Below are 16,602 nucleotides of genomic sequence, written 5' to 3'. Positions count from 1 at the left end.
CTAAATACATTTTAAACAACAGTGGTGTGTATAAATCGCAGTGTTCTATAGGTTATAAACTTTTCCTATGTTGGATCTAAAAAAACAAACCCACAAGGCGACAACAGACAAAAGGCAATGCACTACAGACATGCACTGGACGACAGGATTTCTCTCACAACTTGAGAGATTTGCTGTGGATGGATTATAAATCAATGGCTATGAATGAAACCTGGAAGAAATTTGGGTAAAATTTGTGAATATGAGCTACTTTTCAGCTTCTCCTCTCATTTCTTTCTAGATTCAGATGCTGGCCAATCATGTTCATCCATTAGGTCAAGTACAATTTAATCTGTAATTTAGCACTCAGCACTAATTCAGCCGTTAAGCTGTCCTTAAAAATGCTCTTCGGAAAAAAAAAAAAAGGAAAAAAAAAGGAGGAATTAATTTTAATTTGCCTCATTAAAAGGATTGATATGCTACTTAGTGCTTATTTACATTTTGATTACTTCGGTATTTATTTTTTATTTTCAGGAATGCACTTCAGTTTTCTTTTTGAGCTCATGACGCTCTGATGTTGTTGATGGGGGGGAAAAAATGGCTTCAAATTTCATGTTTGAGTCATTAATGATTCCTTCATCCTGATTTTATTTAGTACTTTCATTGAAAAGGAATATTTATATTGAAATATTACTTGGGAAATTAGATAAATTTGCCTGTTTTGGCCTTATAGTAGATTGACTTTCACAGGTTCTAAGCATTACTGTTAAAAATTCCCATTGCCTTCTTCATCCAAGCTTTCAAACAGTTTAATGGAGTGTTTTTTCTTCTCTTTAACGAGACAAAATTCCTCAGAGTTTTTGAAAATAAATAAATAAATAAGTAAATAAATATATGATATAATTTGGCACCTCTTGCCAGATAGTAGTCGATATTCCTAACGCCTCTCCACTCGTGGCTTTCTTTCATCCTCTCAGCCTGGCACCGAACATTGATTCCCTATGAGTGCCGTTTGCGAGCCCCTCTCCCATGGCCTGTTTTTATTTTTAGCTTCAAGCCACTTTCCGTGCGAATAAATACCAAAATCACCTCGCTATCCCCTCAGCAGCCACTAATGTCTCTTTCTTGTTAGAGAATGGAGTTATGATATTCCGCTTGCTGGAATGGGAACGTCAAGGCTTATGTCAGAAATAAGATGGTGTAAGTGCATGCTGTAACTCCACGGCTCATTGACTGCTTGTGTACCGAGTTAACCAATAATGCGTAGCTCGATGTGGGGAAAAAAAAAAAAACATTATTCCGTAATTCCTATTAAGTCGTGAAGACGCTCAGCAGTTACCATTCACAATAAATACGTCAGTGGAGCAGAGAAAAATCATATTATAAAAATCACTGACCTCAGCAGCAGGAGCACTGGATCACTGGCAGTTCAATGATGTACAAGAAAACTGCTCGTCATTTTTTTTTTGATGATGCTGGAATTACTTGAAGAAGAAAAGTGATAGACAGTGTGGTTGATAGCTGCTCTGGAAGATTGTTAAGTCAATTTGGTGACACATTAGGATGCACGGCTGAATGCTATGCTAGTACACGCTTGTCTTTTGCAGGAACGGGTTAGTACACTCGAGTACTTGCAGGAAACGGCAACGGTCAATACGTTACTGTGAAAATGAATGTTGATTTTTCCTTTATTTATTAAAGGCAGGATCAACAACAAAATAAATGGAAATCGATCTCAAATGCATGGGTCATGCTTATTTAAAATATTCCGATTGGTTAGAGACTAATCCAGTTGTCTGCAGTGGCATTAGGCGTGGGAACTTGTACAGAGACGACGCAGATGATGCTCATTTCAAAGCATGAAGCACAGGAGTACCGGATCCTAGACCAAGAAAACTTCAAAAAACACAGTGACGTGGTAACACTTGGTACGTTTACATACGTTTATGGGTAACGATTTTAATAATCTGCTATTCAGAAGAATGACAGTCATCCTGAAGCACATGGAGGTCACAAAACTAACCTCAATAAAAAGGGTAAAGAAAAATCCATGTTTTTGTGCAGTTATTTCCAGATAGTAGCTTTTAACGTTAGTTAATAACACTAGAAGATGAGTGAAGGCATTTTACCAAATGGGCAATGTGTGCAATTTGTGTCATTTTCAACCACCAGAGCATCCTTGTATCATGTAAATATGAAATGCCGAGCAACTTTACCATGCTCACAAAATCGTTTTCTCACTGTCAGTTCAGTACTCACACTTGGATGATATTTTGTTGTGCTGGATTTGATTTAAAACATGCAGCACTATTAAAAAAAATAAAGCTGACTGGACTCGTGCTGCTTGTTGTTACGGTAATGGTGATGTTGAGAACTCATTTAAAGGTAAGAAGTGCTACTTTGTTTACTGTTCTGAGCAGCAGTGTTGATATGAAGTAACTTGCTGAACTCATGGTTGAGGAAGAGAACTCGGGGTTGACTGAGGAGAACTCGGGGTTGATTGAGGAGGGGAACTCAGGGTTGAGGAGGGGAACTCGGGGTTGATTGAGGAGGGGAACTCGGGGTTGATTGAGGAGGGGAACTCGGGGTTGAGGAGGGGAACTCGCAGTTGAGGAGGGGAACTCGGGGTTGATTGAGGAGGGGAACTCGGGGTTGATTGAGGAGGGGAACTCGGGGTTGAGGAGGGGAACTCGGGGTTGAGGAGGGGAACTCGGGGTTGAGGAGGGGAACTCGGGGTTGATTGAGGAGGGGAACTCGGGGTGGGTTGAGGAGGGGAACTCGGGGTTGATTGAGGAGGGGAACTCGGGGTTGATTGAGGGGGGGAACTCGGGGTTGACTGAGGAGAACTCGGGGTTGATTGAGGAGGGGAACTCGGGGTTGATTGAGGAGGGGAACTCGGGGTTAATTGAGGAGGGGAACTCGGGGTTGATTGAGGAGGGGAACTCGGGGTTAATTGAGGAGGGGAACTCGGGGTTGATTGAGGAGGGGAACTCGGGGTTAATTGAGGAGGGGAACTCGGGGTTGATTGAGGAGGGGAACTCGGGGTTGATTGAGGAGGGGAACTCGGGGTTGATTGAGGAGGGGAACTCGGGGTTGACTGAGGAGGGGAACTCGGGGTTGACTGAGGAGGGGAACTCGGGGTTGACTGAGGAGGGGAACTCGGGGTTGACTGAGGAGGGGAACTCGGGGTTGACTGAGGAGGGGAACTCGGGGTTGACTGAGGAGGGGAACTCGGGGTTGACTGAGGAGGGGAACTCGGGGTTGACTGAGGAGGGGAACTCGGGGTTGACTGAGGAAGGGAACTCGGGGTTGACTGAGGAGGGGAACTCGGGGTTGACTGAGGAGGGGAACTCGGGGTTGACTGAGGAGGGGAACTCGGGGTTGACTGAGGGGGGGGGACTCGGGGTTGACTGAGGGGGGGGGACTCGGGGTTGACTGAGGAGGGGAACTCTGGGTTGACTGAGGAGGGGAACTCTGGGTTGACTGAGGAGGGGAACTCGGGGTTGATTGAGGGGAACTCGGGGTTGACTGAGGAGGGGAACTCGGGGTTGATTGAGGAAGGGAACTCGGGGTTGACTGAGGAAGGGAACTCGGGGTTGACTGAGGAGGGGAACTCGGGGTTGACTGAGGAGGGGAACTCGGGGTTGACTGAGGAGGGGAACTCGGGGTTGACTGAGGGGGGGGAACTCGGGGTTGACTGAGGAGGGGAACTCTGGGTTGACTGAGGAGGGGAACTCTGGGTTGACTGAGGAGGGGAACTCGGGGTTGATTGAGGAGACCCAGAGAAGGAATTTGGAGTTGAGGGGTGTGTCCTTTTTTGTTTTCTAATCAGAGGTCACAAAATACGAGTTACGACCTCCCCACAAGCGCATAACTTTGGCTTAGAAAGGAAAGAGCCAGGTCCACTAAGCCACAACTGTTGGGCCCTTGAGCGCAGGACTTAAACCTGTAGGCTCCAGTAGCGCCGTCTCGTGTCTGACCCTGCAACCTGACCAGAACTTCCTAACAAGCCGGGATATGTGAAGAAAAAGAATTTCAAATGTACTGTTATGTATGGGACAAACAGTGCCATCTTCATCAGATGCTATATCGACATATGTATAAGCAGAGACTGTCTACAGAGTGTCCACTTTGGATACAGGACACAATTTATTCTGAATCTGTGCGAGGTATGCATTGCAGAATGGTCATGTAACTTGACTATTAGTTCTGTCTTTACTTCATATTTAAAACACAAGCGAAAGTAAATAGTAGTCAAGACTCGAACAGCATCCTTTACTACGGTAACACAGCTGTTATGTTCGCTCAGCTCTGCCAGCATCACATGTCTAACAGCCAAACGCAACCATCACAGGTTATCATGTTATTGTGCCCAGGAATTCAGTGGAGAAAACCAAGTAGCAAGTACTTGAGCTATCGTGCGCTGATCAAAACGCACATCTATAGTCTGTATCTTTTGTCTTGATAATGAGAAGTTTGTTTTTAAGTTTTCAAAGTGGGGAAAGTCTGGATTTACGGAAATGAACAAAACAAAACCGCCACTCTCCTGTCATAGTGAGGCTTGTGAAGGACCGACCTGGGTTGAGAATACATGGGATATACTACCTTACAAGTCTGTGTTCACGAGCAGTGGTTTCCAAAAATACAGTGGTATGAAAACAGAAAGCGAAGCTCTTTGCATGCGTACACGCACAGACAAACCCAATCGTTCAGAGCGCCACTAAAGAGGCAACAGGGAAAGAAAGGTGAAGGAGCAATCCCTAATCACCACATTGCATGAGGAAGAGTGTCATCATATTGGAAATAATATTTCACTGGATGGTGTAATCAAGCAGAATGTAAAATGAGAGGAGGGGCGCTCAGACGGCTCCCAATCTCCAGACCCGAGCTCGCGGTTTCAGCATGACAGTTGCCATAGTGACACCGTCATTACTATAGCCTTGTGGAATGTGCTGCCTAACTGCCGCTGATCGTTTACAGGCCTAATTTTAGCTCTGTGGTCACGTCGGGACGTGACATTCTGTCCTTCAGACAACACTGGGATAAAGAGGGAAAGAGAATAGGATGACTCTCCTGCAAAAAAAAAAAAAAAAAGGTAAAACAAAACAAAAATACAAAATCAAGAGAGCCTGTGCTGGTGCTGGAGACAAAACATAGGACAAGGCGTCTCTGCTCTCCTCTCAGAACAATGTCTAGTGTGTGTTATGACTCCAGAAGAAGAGGAAAGTTTGTGGGCAACACTTTCCTGACCAAAACGGAAAGACTCAACGACACGTTAAGAGGAACTGCTGAGAGATGATGGCCTTAAACTAGCTACGTGAACAGACACAGCTCTGAGTCACCACATCATATGGTAGGACTGGGTGATCTTAAAAAACCTCAATTCTTTCAACTTTATGAAAGATTCTTGATTAGGATTTAAAAAAAAAAAAAAAAAAGTTCTTACATAATGCAATTACAAATAAAGAGTTATTTTTCAAAGTTTTTTTTAAATTTATAAGCATGGACTTTGGAAAATGTAGATGTGCAAAAATACTAACTAAATATTAGCACCATCTACAGCTAACAGTGTAAACAATGGTTCTTTTAATAGTTTGAACTGTTTGCTATAGATTGTGCTGTTACTATTTTTGCACAACTTAGTGAACCCTTCGTTCTCGATGGGGATCAGGTCTTTAGGGACAACTGAGGAAAAAAAGTCAACTTGTGATATTCTCAAATCCCAGTTCTTTCCTCGTTTACGGCGTGTCGGCGAATCGACGTGGTCGTGCGGGCACAGCGTCAGGAATAAACAAAGCAAAACTTCTTAACTTTAAATGAGTTATACTGTGTATACGAGTACTAGCTTTAGATGAATCAATATAGAGACATATTCTTTTATTAAATCAGTGTTGAAACACTGACTATACAGTTCGCCTTTTCAGGAAAAAATTTTTTCTACATCACTCTTCCAAGTTAGCTTGTTGCTAACAAAAGACGAACGTGTGGCGTCGTTATCTCCACTTCGTCTGTCGAACGTGGCGAGTTCGAAAATGACGTCATTCCAACGCCGCTTAGGATGTAATGCGACATTATATTTTACATCTGACTTTTCAAACCTGTACCAATTCCATATCTCTGAAGTGATATTTGAACCTTTCCTTGCTACGAGCTCAGGCCTCAGCGACATGCCACCTGTTTATTTTGGTGGTGGGGTTTTTTTTTTTTGTTTGTTTTTAATCGCAGTGTTTGGGAGTAGCGCAGGCTGTTTAGCAAGTTAAGAAGGCTGTGTTTTTCCCTTCGTATTGGTTTAAACTTTTAAACAGCATTTATGGATGTTTGCATGAGTTTAAATATGCATACACTGTATATAAACGCATACAATCTCAATTAGAACATTCTAAATCGAGCACATGCCATCTCAGGCCTGTTGTTTATTACTAGGTTTGGAATGTTGAATTAATTAATGGACAACCGAGACGCCAAGCATCTTTCAATCAATAACTATGCTACACCTCCACCCCTAGAGTTAGTCCAGGGGCAGCCATGAATTATTTTATTTATCTATCTATTTATTTATTTTGGAACTCCGACTGGCAAATTGGTATAAGAAAGACAGCTTGATGCATTCTGCCCAAGGTCACGCAGAAACGCTCTTTTTTTTTTCCTTGCAGAATAATAATAATAATAATAATTATTATAATAATAACAACAACAACAAAAAAGTAAACTGCAAGCACTTTGGCAATGTAATGTGTAAGGTACCCACTCTATGTGCCATTATTGCAGAAGGCCGGCTGTGTTAATGATTAGTCTAAAAAGTGCTCAGTGGCTCTTGAAAAGGCAGTCGAGACCCGAGATCCTTCTCCTGAGACACATTCGGCTTGAGTAACTATCCTGCGTCTACTGAAGTGCCAGCATACCAGCGAGCAATCAGTGGTGCTCTGGAGAATCTGTGATGAACTGGCCAATATTGCTGAATGTTATAAGGGGTTCAAATAATAGAAAAAAAAAAAAGTTACACGATGCAGGAACTCGTACTCTTATGAGTGGAGAATACATAGCATTGTGGATAGCAGCTATGTTGTTGTGTAAAGCTTGTTTACATTTTTCATTTGCAGTCAAGATGCCTATTAATATTGAGAGATCAGGATATACTGAGCACTGAAAATCAGGCACTCTGGTCTATTTATAGGCATATGCTTTTTCACAGGAATCAACAAGGAAGAAATATTTGGGGGGGGGGGGGGGGGGGGGAATCTGTAGCCTATAATGGGTTTTTTCTCCATTTCCTCCAGAGTCCAAACACCATTTGAAACGATCGAGTCAATACATGGACCGTGCTGAACTGGATGCTTTCTCGGTGGCTCGGCAGATGGATTGCAGTGGTCAACATTTTCTCCTCTTCTTTCCCCATTTTCTTCTTGACAAGCATTGTGTCTTGATAAAGACTCGAAGCCTGCCTCTCTTTTCACCAGCTGGGAATTAAAAAAACTTAACCACAACGGTGGTTATGAAGAGATAAGGCCTGGCCTAGAATTGCTCAAATCGTAGCAAATGTCAATGCTCAAGTCAATTTAAAATCTCTGCAACGGGCTTGAGCAGATTGACACGAATAGCGCCGTTGACGTGTCTTGTCGTCTTCCGCACCCGTGTCCTCCATCCAACTCCCAATTAGCGCCAGTTGCAGTAGAGGGCAACTGGTACAGGGAGAGAAGGCGGCGAGAAACACACTCTGTTCTATGCATGCAAACAGAAACGCATATGAAAGGTTGAAGCTGACGGAGCCCATGTTTGCGTCCCTCGCTGCCCCTTTCCTCCTCAACCTGTGAAAAATCCCTCCCTTGCACCCTTTCCACACTCTGCTGAGGAAAACAATCGGCCCCGTCAGTCATTCTTAGGCGACAAAGACGGCTGTGGGGGAAGAGAGGGTGGGAGAAGGGAGGGGCGTGAGGACTGGAGTGATGCCCGAGGCTGCTGGGCATCACAGGAAAGGCTCTGGAGGACCAGGATGGCAGGCTGCAGTTATAACCCATACCAACCCCACAGTGTGGCACAGATGGCCGACTCGGGTTCTGCTTGGTGCCAGTTATCAACAGGGTCAGGTGCCAATCCGCTGGGCTCGGTTACAACACCGGTGGACAGCACTGTTCATCAACGGCAGGAGTGCTGGCTGGTTGTCTCTGACTCTGTCAAGGCTTGGCTAAGAAGGCAGTCTGCCTGCAACTGGAAATTTGGGGGTCATTTCAAGAACATGTGAGGCAGAGTAAGACAGAATGATCGCTCTCTTCTCGCTTCTTGTCTCTCTCTGGCTCAGTCCCGCTCCTTTTTTTCCCCCCTCTTCATCTGTCCCCCCTCTCTTCGTCACCCCTCCTTCTTGTCTCGCTTTCGTTCCCCCTTCTCTCTCTCTCGCTTGTTGTGTACACAAGTCTCACGCTCTTTCACGTCACACACACACACACACCAAATCAACCAAAAATGCTAATGCACATGGAAGGTCATTTGCGAACACTGCTGATATGCATGGGAACGAGTGCTTTTTCACAATAATCCAAACAGAAAGAAAAACTATAAAACACACACACACACACACACTTGAAGGATCACACAGCTGTTCCTCTTCCCATATGCTATCCATGTTGTTTACCTCCAGCACCATCTTCCTGCACACATCGAACCGACGCGGGACATCCGTCCGAAGAGAAACGCAGCATGCACGCACGTGCCGGTGACTTTGCTGTAAACACGCTATATTAAGTATACACAAATGCCGACAGAAACATCAGGACCCAAAGTGCACAAATCAGGACAGGACGCTGAACCAGACATATACACACACACACACACACACACACACACACACACACACACACACACACACACACTACTCAGCAAAAAGGAATAAGGCTTTCACTTACGGAATACTCGATGGTCCCCTTGGGTCGCTGGAAGGACATACGCCGTCCATCCTTCTTGTCAGGGGTCTTCTTCTGGCCGGTATCTGAAAGCAAGCGAGGCAAGGTGCGCATTATGTTCATCCTCCTCTCACAGCTTGTCACAAGCTGTCGCTTTTCCCAGCCTCACGGCTAGACAGCTCATTCGTCAGTGGCGTTCGAGCAGTTCCTGCCAGCCAGCTAGTGCTGCGAGCCGATCCTCTCTCGCTGCTTTTTCTTTCCACGCTCCGCTCTTACTCCCTCCCTTCCTCCCTATTTCCCTCCCTTTCTGCTCCCCCTCCCTCTTTCCTTCCCTCTCTCCCTCTCTCTCTCTCACAGGACGGCACAATGACAGCAAGAGAAGGCGTCTTCACCTTGTTCTACCTCCTGCTGCTTCTGTTTCATGCATTTAGTGACCTCTTGTAACGGTGGCCAAGAATGTGTGCGCGCGTGTGCGTGCGTTTTGCTTACGAAGTATGCATCTTCTTCCTAATTGGGGACGTTAGCTGGTCTGTGTTTGTACTGAGGACCTGGTGTCAGGACGATTTGTGTGTCGGTTCATAAGAGGCATCCGGGAGGTTCAGTTAGCCCTGTATGAGCAGTCTGAGTCTAACAGGTTCCTCACTTGAGTTCATGTGACAAAAGAGAGGCTCAGCTGAGGCACCATGAGTCATACGCCAGCCCTGCTATTTCTGGGGTTCTGGTGCGTTGAGACAGCGAAACCAGGAAGTCTGCTCTGCTCTGCTCATTGATGTGTGAGCAAAGATGTGCGGATACAGCTTTAAAAAAATTTTTAGGTTTAAAAAAAGGTGTAAAAATTTTTTTAAGAACATTGTGCAGCAAACGCAGGACTGAAAAGATATTTTCAAAAATGATTCGAGAATAAGCCGAGGGCTGGAGATAGGTTCATAGCTCTGATGTTCTAACACATATATATGAAATTCTGAAAACTAAAGGTGAACTAGTCTGGAAAAATGCAGTCTAGTGATTTCTGACATTGAGCTTCTAGATAAATTCTACTTGTAGAAGAACATTTCCGATCGCGTCTTACTCTGCACATTTATCCACGAGTCAATACACATTCTGAGCAAATTCCAGATATGATATACTTCTGAAACGCGATATGGTCTTCTGCTGTTCCGCCTCAAGGTTTGATATCATAGCCTAGTTATCATAGCCTTTCCTTGGTCAGGTTAAACCAGTCTCGCTGTTCTCCTCTGACCTCTCTCCTCAACAAGGCTGTTCCCATTCAAGTGTCCGGTGAGTGTTTAAGCTTATTTATATTTCTTGAGCTTCACGACATTCATACAGATAGAACGGAAGCACATGAATGAATCTGATACAAATGTAAACCTGTATTCATATATTTGTGCTATAAAATAGGACATACACAGCAGCCTTACAAGCCAAACAAAGAGTCTAATATGTGTCTCTGGCACAGGGACACAAGCTCCATCAAATCCCTGGAGAGTGAGTCAGTCACTCCGCAGCTCCGGAACATTCCTCCATCAGCTGATTCTCTCTCAGCAGCTCCGCTACCCTGACACACTTTTAATAGATGTTCATTTACTACTCATTTCACACCTTGTCCAGCATGTAAAACGTCAAGAACTGAACAAGACAACGCACTGAAAATTAGAAATTCATCTTTGTTTTAAAAGTAGGAAATGGTAATAAATCTTCTGTCTAATGCGACCCTGCACGTGTGTTCCTGTGTGTTTAGTAGGTAAGGTGTCTTGCACAACACCTGAAATTTTACTACGAAATTTGACTAGAGCAAGCCTAGAGGCCGCGTATTGCTCCCTTTCGCGGCCGTACCGCTGACAACAATACTTTAGCTGCTAACATATATAGGTTATATTGCTCCATAGTATCCACGACATGTGCTTTCACCTATTAGTACATGCTTAAAGGCAAGGAAGTAATTGTAGCCAGCAGGAGCAACACAGTGTAAAGCTGCTCCTCCAGTCACATGACACCACTTCTGAAAGCCTTGTGTTTGCTCAAACAAAGTAGCCCACTCATGGACAGCTTCTTCCCGGCCAGGAATCAGGACTGAGCTTCGTCTTTAGATAGATTTTCAAGAGTAAAAGCTCACCTGTAAAATAAACATTTTTAAGGACCAGATTTGATCAAGGAAAAAAAGCGGACAGATCGGTACTCAAAGGTGCCACGTTTTAAATCGTTTAACACATCTAGATGTCAATATCAGGAAATCAAAGCTGAAATTCCGTTCTATCGTCTCGTGTTCCTCTTCTCATCTCAAACCCCAATGTCTTCGACGCACAGTGAAAACAATAGTCCTGCTGTTCCAATACTTTTGGAGGGGACTGTACAGCTCGAGCTACTTATTTTAGTGTGAATTCCTAATGTCTATACAAATATTGAAACGTCATTTTTAGATTTACAAAAAAAAAAAAAAAAAAAAAAAAAAAAAAAAAATCGGTGACAATTTTTTAACGTTTTAAAGATTAACGTATAAAATCTTGTAGTTTGTAGCTATAAAGAAAAAAAAACTATCAATAAAACATTGAATTAAAATATATCTCGATATCTCAGAAAAGTGTATTGTGACATCATTCATCATGAAATTGATATTAAATCGCCATACTGCCCAGCCCAGCATATCCATAGAATTGCACTGACATCGATCTATATGCACTCCTTACATTAACTCTGCTGACATTCCATTGACAGACATGGCACAGGGTAATGCATTTATGATTTTTCCACTGACCATCATCAATAACTTATGATAGTTTACATGTGAGGCTTCAAAAGACGCATTTTCTCCAAAGACCTCATCTTAAAACGTTAGTGTAAAAAAAAAAAACGACCAAACTCCTGTGATGTTTTAGTATCAACAAAATGGCTGCCGTGTTTCAGATTATCGATATGGGTTTGGGAAAGCAACAGTTGCAGTGAGTGTGTGAAAGAGACGAACGCCTGTCTGAGACAGAAGACAACCAGGCAATTTTACTTTGACAGCTTGGTTCACTGCCAGCTGCAACTGCCCAGCTGAAGTTATTTTTAGTTCACCCACTTATTTGCAGCTGAGAATGGTGGTGGATGCACCACAATAAGCAGGTGGGTCATGGACACACACCAACAGAGAAAGACGAAGAAGATCTATTTCAAACTGTAACGACACAATATTGTGTATGTTGTATGAGACCCGGTAGTTTTCTATTGGATCAGTGCCATGCACTGCACATGACACACCTGCACCTTCAGTTGCCTGATTTGATCGAGGATTCAACAGTGCTGCGGTATAAAGTAGGTTAATCTACATCAGGGATCCACAATTCAATAATTACCCGGTTTAGAAGGTAGGCTGAGAAATCTCTCTGGACTGGAACAGGGAAAACCCTGACCTACATTGTAATGTGTTTGCTTCATATTTTGCCCGTTCCACCTACACATAAGGCACAACGGTGCTCATTGTAATGCATAAAAAGATTAATCATATGCATTAGAGATGTAACGTGTGGAGCGAATTCTCAACACTCAAACTACGCAAATCAGTCGCAGCCATAACTCGTAACTTATATCAAACATATAGATCATGCACTGGGCCAAGAGGTCGGGGAGGTCATTTTAGCCGACTTTGGAGCTCTATTTCCAGTTAAAATGATGGCTCAGGTACTGCTGTGGAGCTCATTACGTTTCAATCGATCATTTCCCTAAGGTCAGAGACTTTGTTGATTCAGTAGAATTTTTGGGAGAATTTACAAAGGTATTTATTTAGTTTTCAGATACGGCGTAGTACATTCTGTTTACAATATTGAACCTTTGCTCATAGCAATTTATGATTTATATAGTTTTATACAGGAAAAAAAAAGCACATTGTTTATGATGCAGAAATGAAAGAGGAGTCTTCCATCCACCCATCTTCACCCATCTTACTCCTTTTCAGGGTCACGGGGAACCTGGAGCGTATCCCAGGAAGCATTGGGCACAAGGCGGGGTACACCCTGGACAGGGTCCCAGTCCATTGCAGGGCACACTCTCATACACACTCACACACCCATTCATACACTACGGACACTTTAGACACGCCAATCAGCCTACCGTGCATGTCTTTGGACTGGCCCCGGTGGGAATCGAACCCCCGACCCTGGAGGTGTGAGGCGAACGTGCTAACCACTAAATATTTTCAGACATAATTGTCCTTCATTCAAATTTTGTTTAAGATATTTTGAAAATACAACTGAAGCCAGTATCATGAATCGAATCATGACCAGAGTGCATTTTTACCTCCCTACTTATGATCCCCTCCTCCAAATAGATCATTTATAAAGGTAGATAAAAGTCTATTTTCATATACATTGCATTTGTAAGCGGTTTTAATGAGTAAGTCAGTTTTTAACATACAAAAAAAACGTTTAGTGAAAATTGTGTTTGTTTAGAGTTTTCATCGTACACATGTTTTTATTCGTAAACTGTGCAGCCGGGCCGAAAAGGCTTTTAATCATTAAACTTCTTATAATCTGGGGATTAGGGAGTCACGGTTCAAAAATCATACCAGCAATCACTACATATTTTATTATTATTATTATTAAGAATAATATTCCTTTAATCAGTCCATACAGGATTTCGCAGAGTTGTTTGTGACAGCTGCGTTCAAAAATAAAGCTTGATTTAGCTTGATCTGTGATGCAATTTGCGGAGTTTTTTGTGCTTTTTTTTTGTGTGAAATACTACTTGAATTGGTGAAATTATAATTGCATGAAACTGTTTTTAACTATCTTAACAGTGACATTTGTTGGTAAATTAGACCTTTTAGCTGTACTCATGCGCGACGCACGTGAATTGAATGCGATGACGTCATATGGTGCGCTGTGATGTCACATGATGCGGCTTGGCCCAAATCTGTGGGAAAAGGTCATTTTGGAGTTTCCTTTACAGTTACAGGTAAACGTTGCACACATGCTGTAGTATGAGTTCCAGAAACACAATCTGAGTGAAAAGCTATACTATAACCAGAGTTATCTTATAATCAGTGTTATATTAATCGCCTGATAATTTCAAGAACTCCGATGAATGTTTTTCCAAGAGAGATGCGATGTAAGGATCATGACCTTTAACCCTGCATTATCCGAGGGAGGCAGGTTTTACACAACATTTACAACAAACACAAAGGCCCCTGTGTTTCCTCACATGACCACAAGTGTTTGCTGACTGCTCCGTCTGCATAAACATCCTGAACAAACTGGGCGGAGAAGCTGCTAACACATCAGGCGCACGTGCACATACTCACACCTAGTGCACTCTGAGGAGAACTTCCATTCAGACGATAACTGGAGACTGTGAAGCTTTGTACCAAGCTAGATACCAAGACTTACACATGCATACTACCATTTAGAGAATATTAACACGAACAGGCCTATAGACTAGATTTCTACACAGGATTAAAAGTTTGTCACATGATTAATACATAGATTTAAATCGTGCTCGATTTTCAGATGCAGAAAGTAAATACACTGGTGTATTTTGCCAAAGGTAAATACAGACGTTGGTCATGTTCACATGCTTCCTGATTCTATTACCAAACTTTGTGATTTTCACGGACAGGTGCAATCAAAATTATTCAACCTCCATTGCAAATCAGGTTCACTTTCAGCTGTTTGTGATGAACAAATCAAACAAAAGCAATTGAAATAGTTCAACACGACGAATGCTTCGAGTGGTTTCCACAAACTCAACTGAAAATGCAACTTATAATGATTTCAAAATGATTCACCCCCCTGAATAGAATCCCTCACAACAGCACAGATATGCAAAACAGGTGCTGTCTCAAGCACACCTGATCCAACTAATCAAGGGCTTCGTTAGTTGGACCAGGTGTGCTTGAGCTGGAACACATGAAATACCTGAACTGGCTAGGGGCAGAAAGTTGATGAAGTACCTGGACGGGGCAGAAAAAGGAAGCTATCAACGGCTGCAAGCAGATTTCTGAGAAGGCAGGTTGTGGAAAAACCCTCGAGTGACTGCAAAAGACCTGCAGCAAGACTTGGGACACCAGGCACTGAGGTTTCGGTGAGCACAGTAAGGCGTGTACTAAACGCAGGTTTCCATGCCAGAACCCCGAGACGTACACCACCACTGACACAAAAGCACAAGAAAAGTCGTCTCAAAATCATATAAATAAGCCACAAAGTTTTGGGATTCTGTTCTGTGGAGCAAATATTACTGAACTGGAGGCTGCTGCTCATGCGGAATGGGCTAAGATTCCTCAGGAACGCTGCTATGCCGTGTCTGGCTATAGATCTCGTTTGCAGCAGGTCATAACACCAAAAGGGTGCTCTACTAAGTACTAAAGATGCTTGCCATGAAGGGGTTGAATCATTTTGAGACTGGAGAAATCATTATAAGTTGCATTTTCAGTTGAATTTGTGGAAACCACTTGAAGCATTCATCGTGTTAAACTATTTCAACTGCTTTTGTTTGATTTGTTCATCGCAAACAGTTGAAAGTCTACAAATTTTTGACAATAAACCTGATTTACGATGGGGGTTGAATCATTTTGATTGCAACTGTAAAACTTCCAGTCATCCAGTCAGCATCCTTCATTGATTGGTCAGGAGTAGACTTTCTTGATTAACTACCTAAACCTGATGAGTGCTTTAAGCCACGTTTGGTGAAGCACGCGGACAAGTGAAGCTAAAACTTCTTGCTCAGGGTCAGCAAGTTCACCTCGCACAGCGATGCACTCACCCACTCATGTCCTGGCCACTCATTTAATCACAGCCTTAATTCATTCACCTTCATTTAATTTTCTGCTCAGAGAGGTGCCGCAATTAGTGTGAAGAGATGCCTGTACTGGGTGTAATGGCTTCAGGACACTGCAGGACGTAAACAGAGTAGCTGGTAGCTGCAGTTGTTAGTGTGTGTGTGTGTGTGTGTATATTTTTGTGCTGGGACAGCAGTTTGGACACTGCGTCGGGGAGTGGTGTGTGTGTGTGTGTGTGTGTGTGTGTGTGTGTGTGTGTGTGTGTGGTGTTCGCTACGCTCCCTCATTAACACCCGCCTAAGCTCAATTCATCAAACCGTGATCGTGTCAGTGGCTCGGCGTGTCACCTCGCGCCTGAGCTTCTCATTAACACACACTCTGGGGTGACTAATCGCACCACGCTCCTTCCATCCATTCGGTGCGCAAACGAACGCGGCATTTAGTTTGCAAAGCAAAATCAACCGACAGCTACTGTACAGTCTTCATCAAGTTTGCAAATTTTCTGCTTGTTATGACTTCACAGCAGCACAATGCAAAAAAAAAAAAAAATCACACACTGTTAAGGGTTTCATTTAATGATTAGAAATAGACCACGTGATATTTATCCAATCTTCAACTGTCCAGTTTCTGTGTCCACTGTACCCTCATATTCCTGCGCTTGGCTGACAGGAGTGGAACCTTGTGTGTTCTTCTGCTCACCGCTATTCTAAATAGTGCTTATCGGAGTTACCGTAACCTTCCTGCCTGCTCAAGAAAGTGGGGCCATTCTGAGCTCAGAGCTCTCTCATCAACAAGGGGTTTCCGCCAGCAGAACTGCCTTTCACTGGAGGTTTTTTATTTTTGTTTTTCACACCATTCTGTGTAAACTCGAGAGCTTGTTTTGAGTGAAAATCCCAGGAAATCAGCAGTTTCTGCAAAACTCAAACAAGCCTGTCTGGCACCAACAATCAAGGCACCGAGATCACAATTTTCCCCATT

The 16,602-nt window shown here is 43.3% G+C and overlaps 1 protein-coding gene across 7 annotated transcripts in view; it reads right to left on the bottom strand.

The window, feature by feature from the left end:
• Positions 1-16,602, bottom strand: part of oxr1a (oxidation resistance 1a) — a 190,083-nt gene that overhangs the window by 41,161 nt on the left and 132,320 nt on the right. For 6 of the 7 annotated variants that reach the window (XM_017453056.3, XM_017453058.3, XM_017453054.3 and 3 more), the window contains one exon: positions 8,877-8,959. The exons of the other annotated variant lie outside the window; for it this stretch is intronic. In XM_017453056.3, the coding sequence (XP_017308545.1) occupies positions 8,877-8,959 (83 nt within the window). The remainder of the gene's footprint in view (positions 1-8,876; positions 8,960-16,602) is intronic. 7 annotated transcript variants of the gene reach the window in all.

This window comes from Ictalurus punctatus, chromosome 23 (assembly GCF_001660625.3).
Source record: "Ictalurus punctatus breed USDA103 chromosome 23, Coco_2.0, whole genome shotgun sequence".
Taxonomy (NCBI): domain Eukaryota; kingdom Metazoa; phylum Chordata; class Actinopteri; order Siluriformes; family Ictaluridae; genus Ictalurus; species Ictalurus punctatus.
Note: the sequence above shows the minus strand (reverse complement) of the source record. Positions and strands in the feature narration are given on the sequence as shown.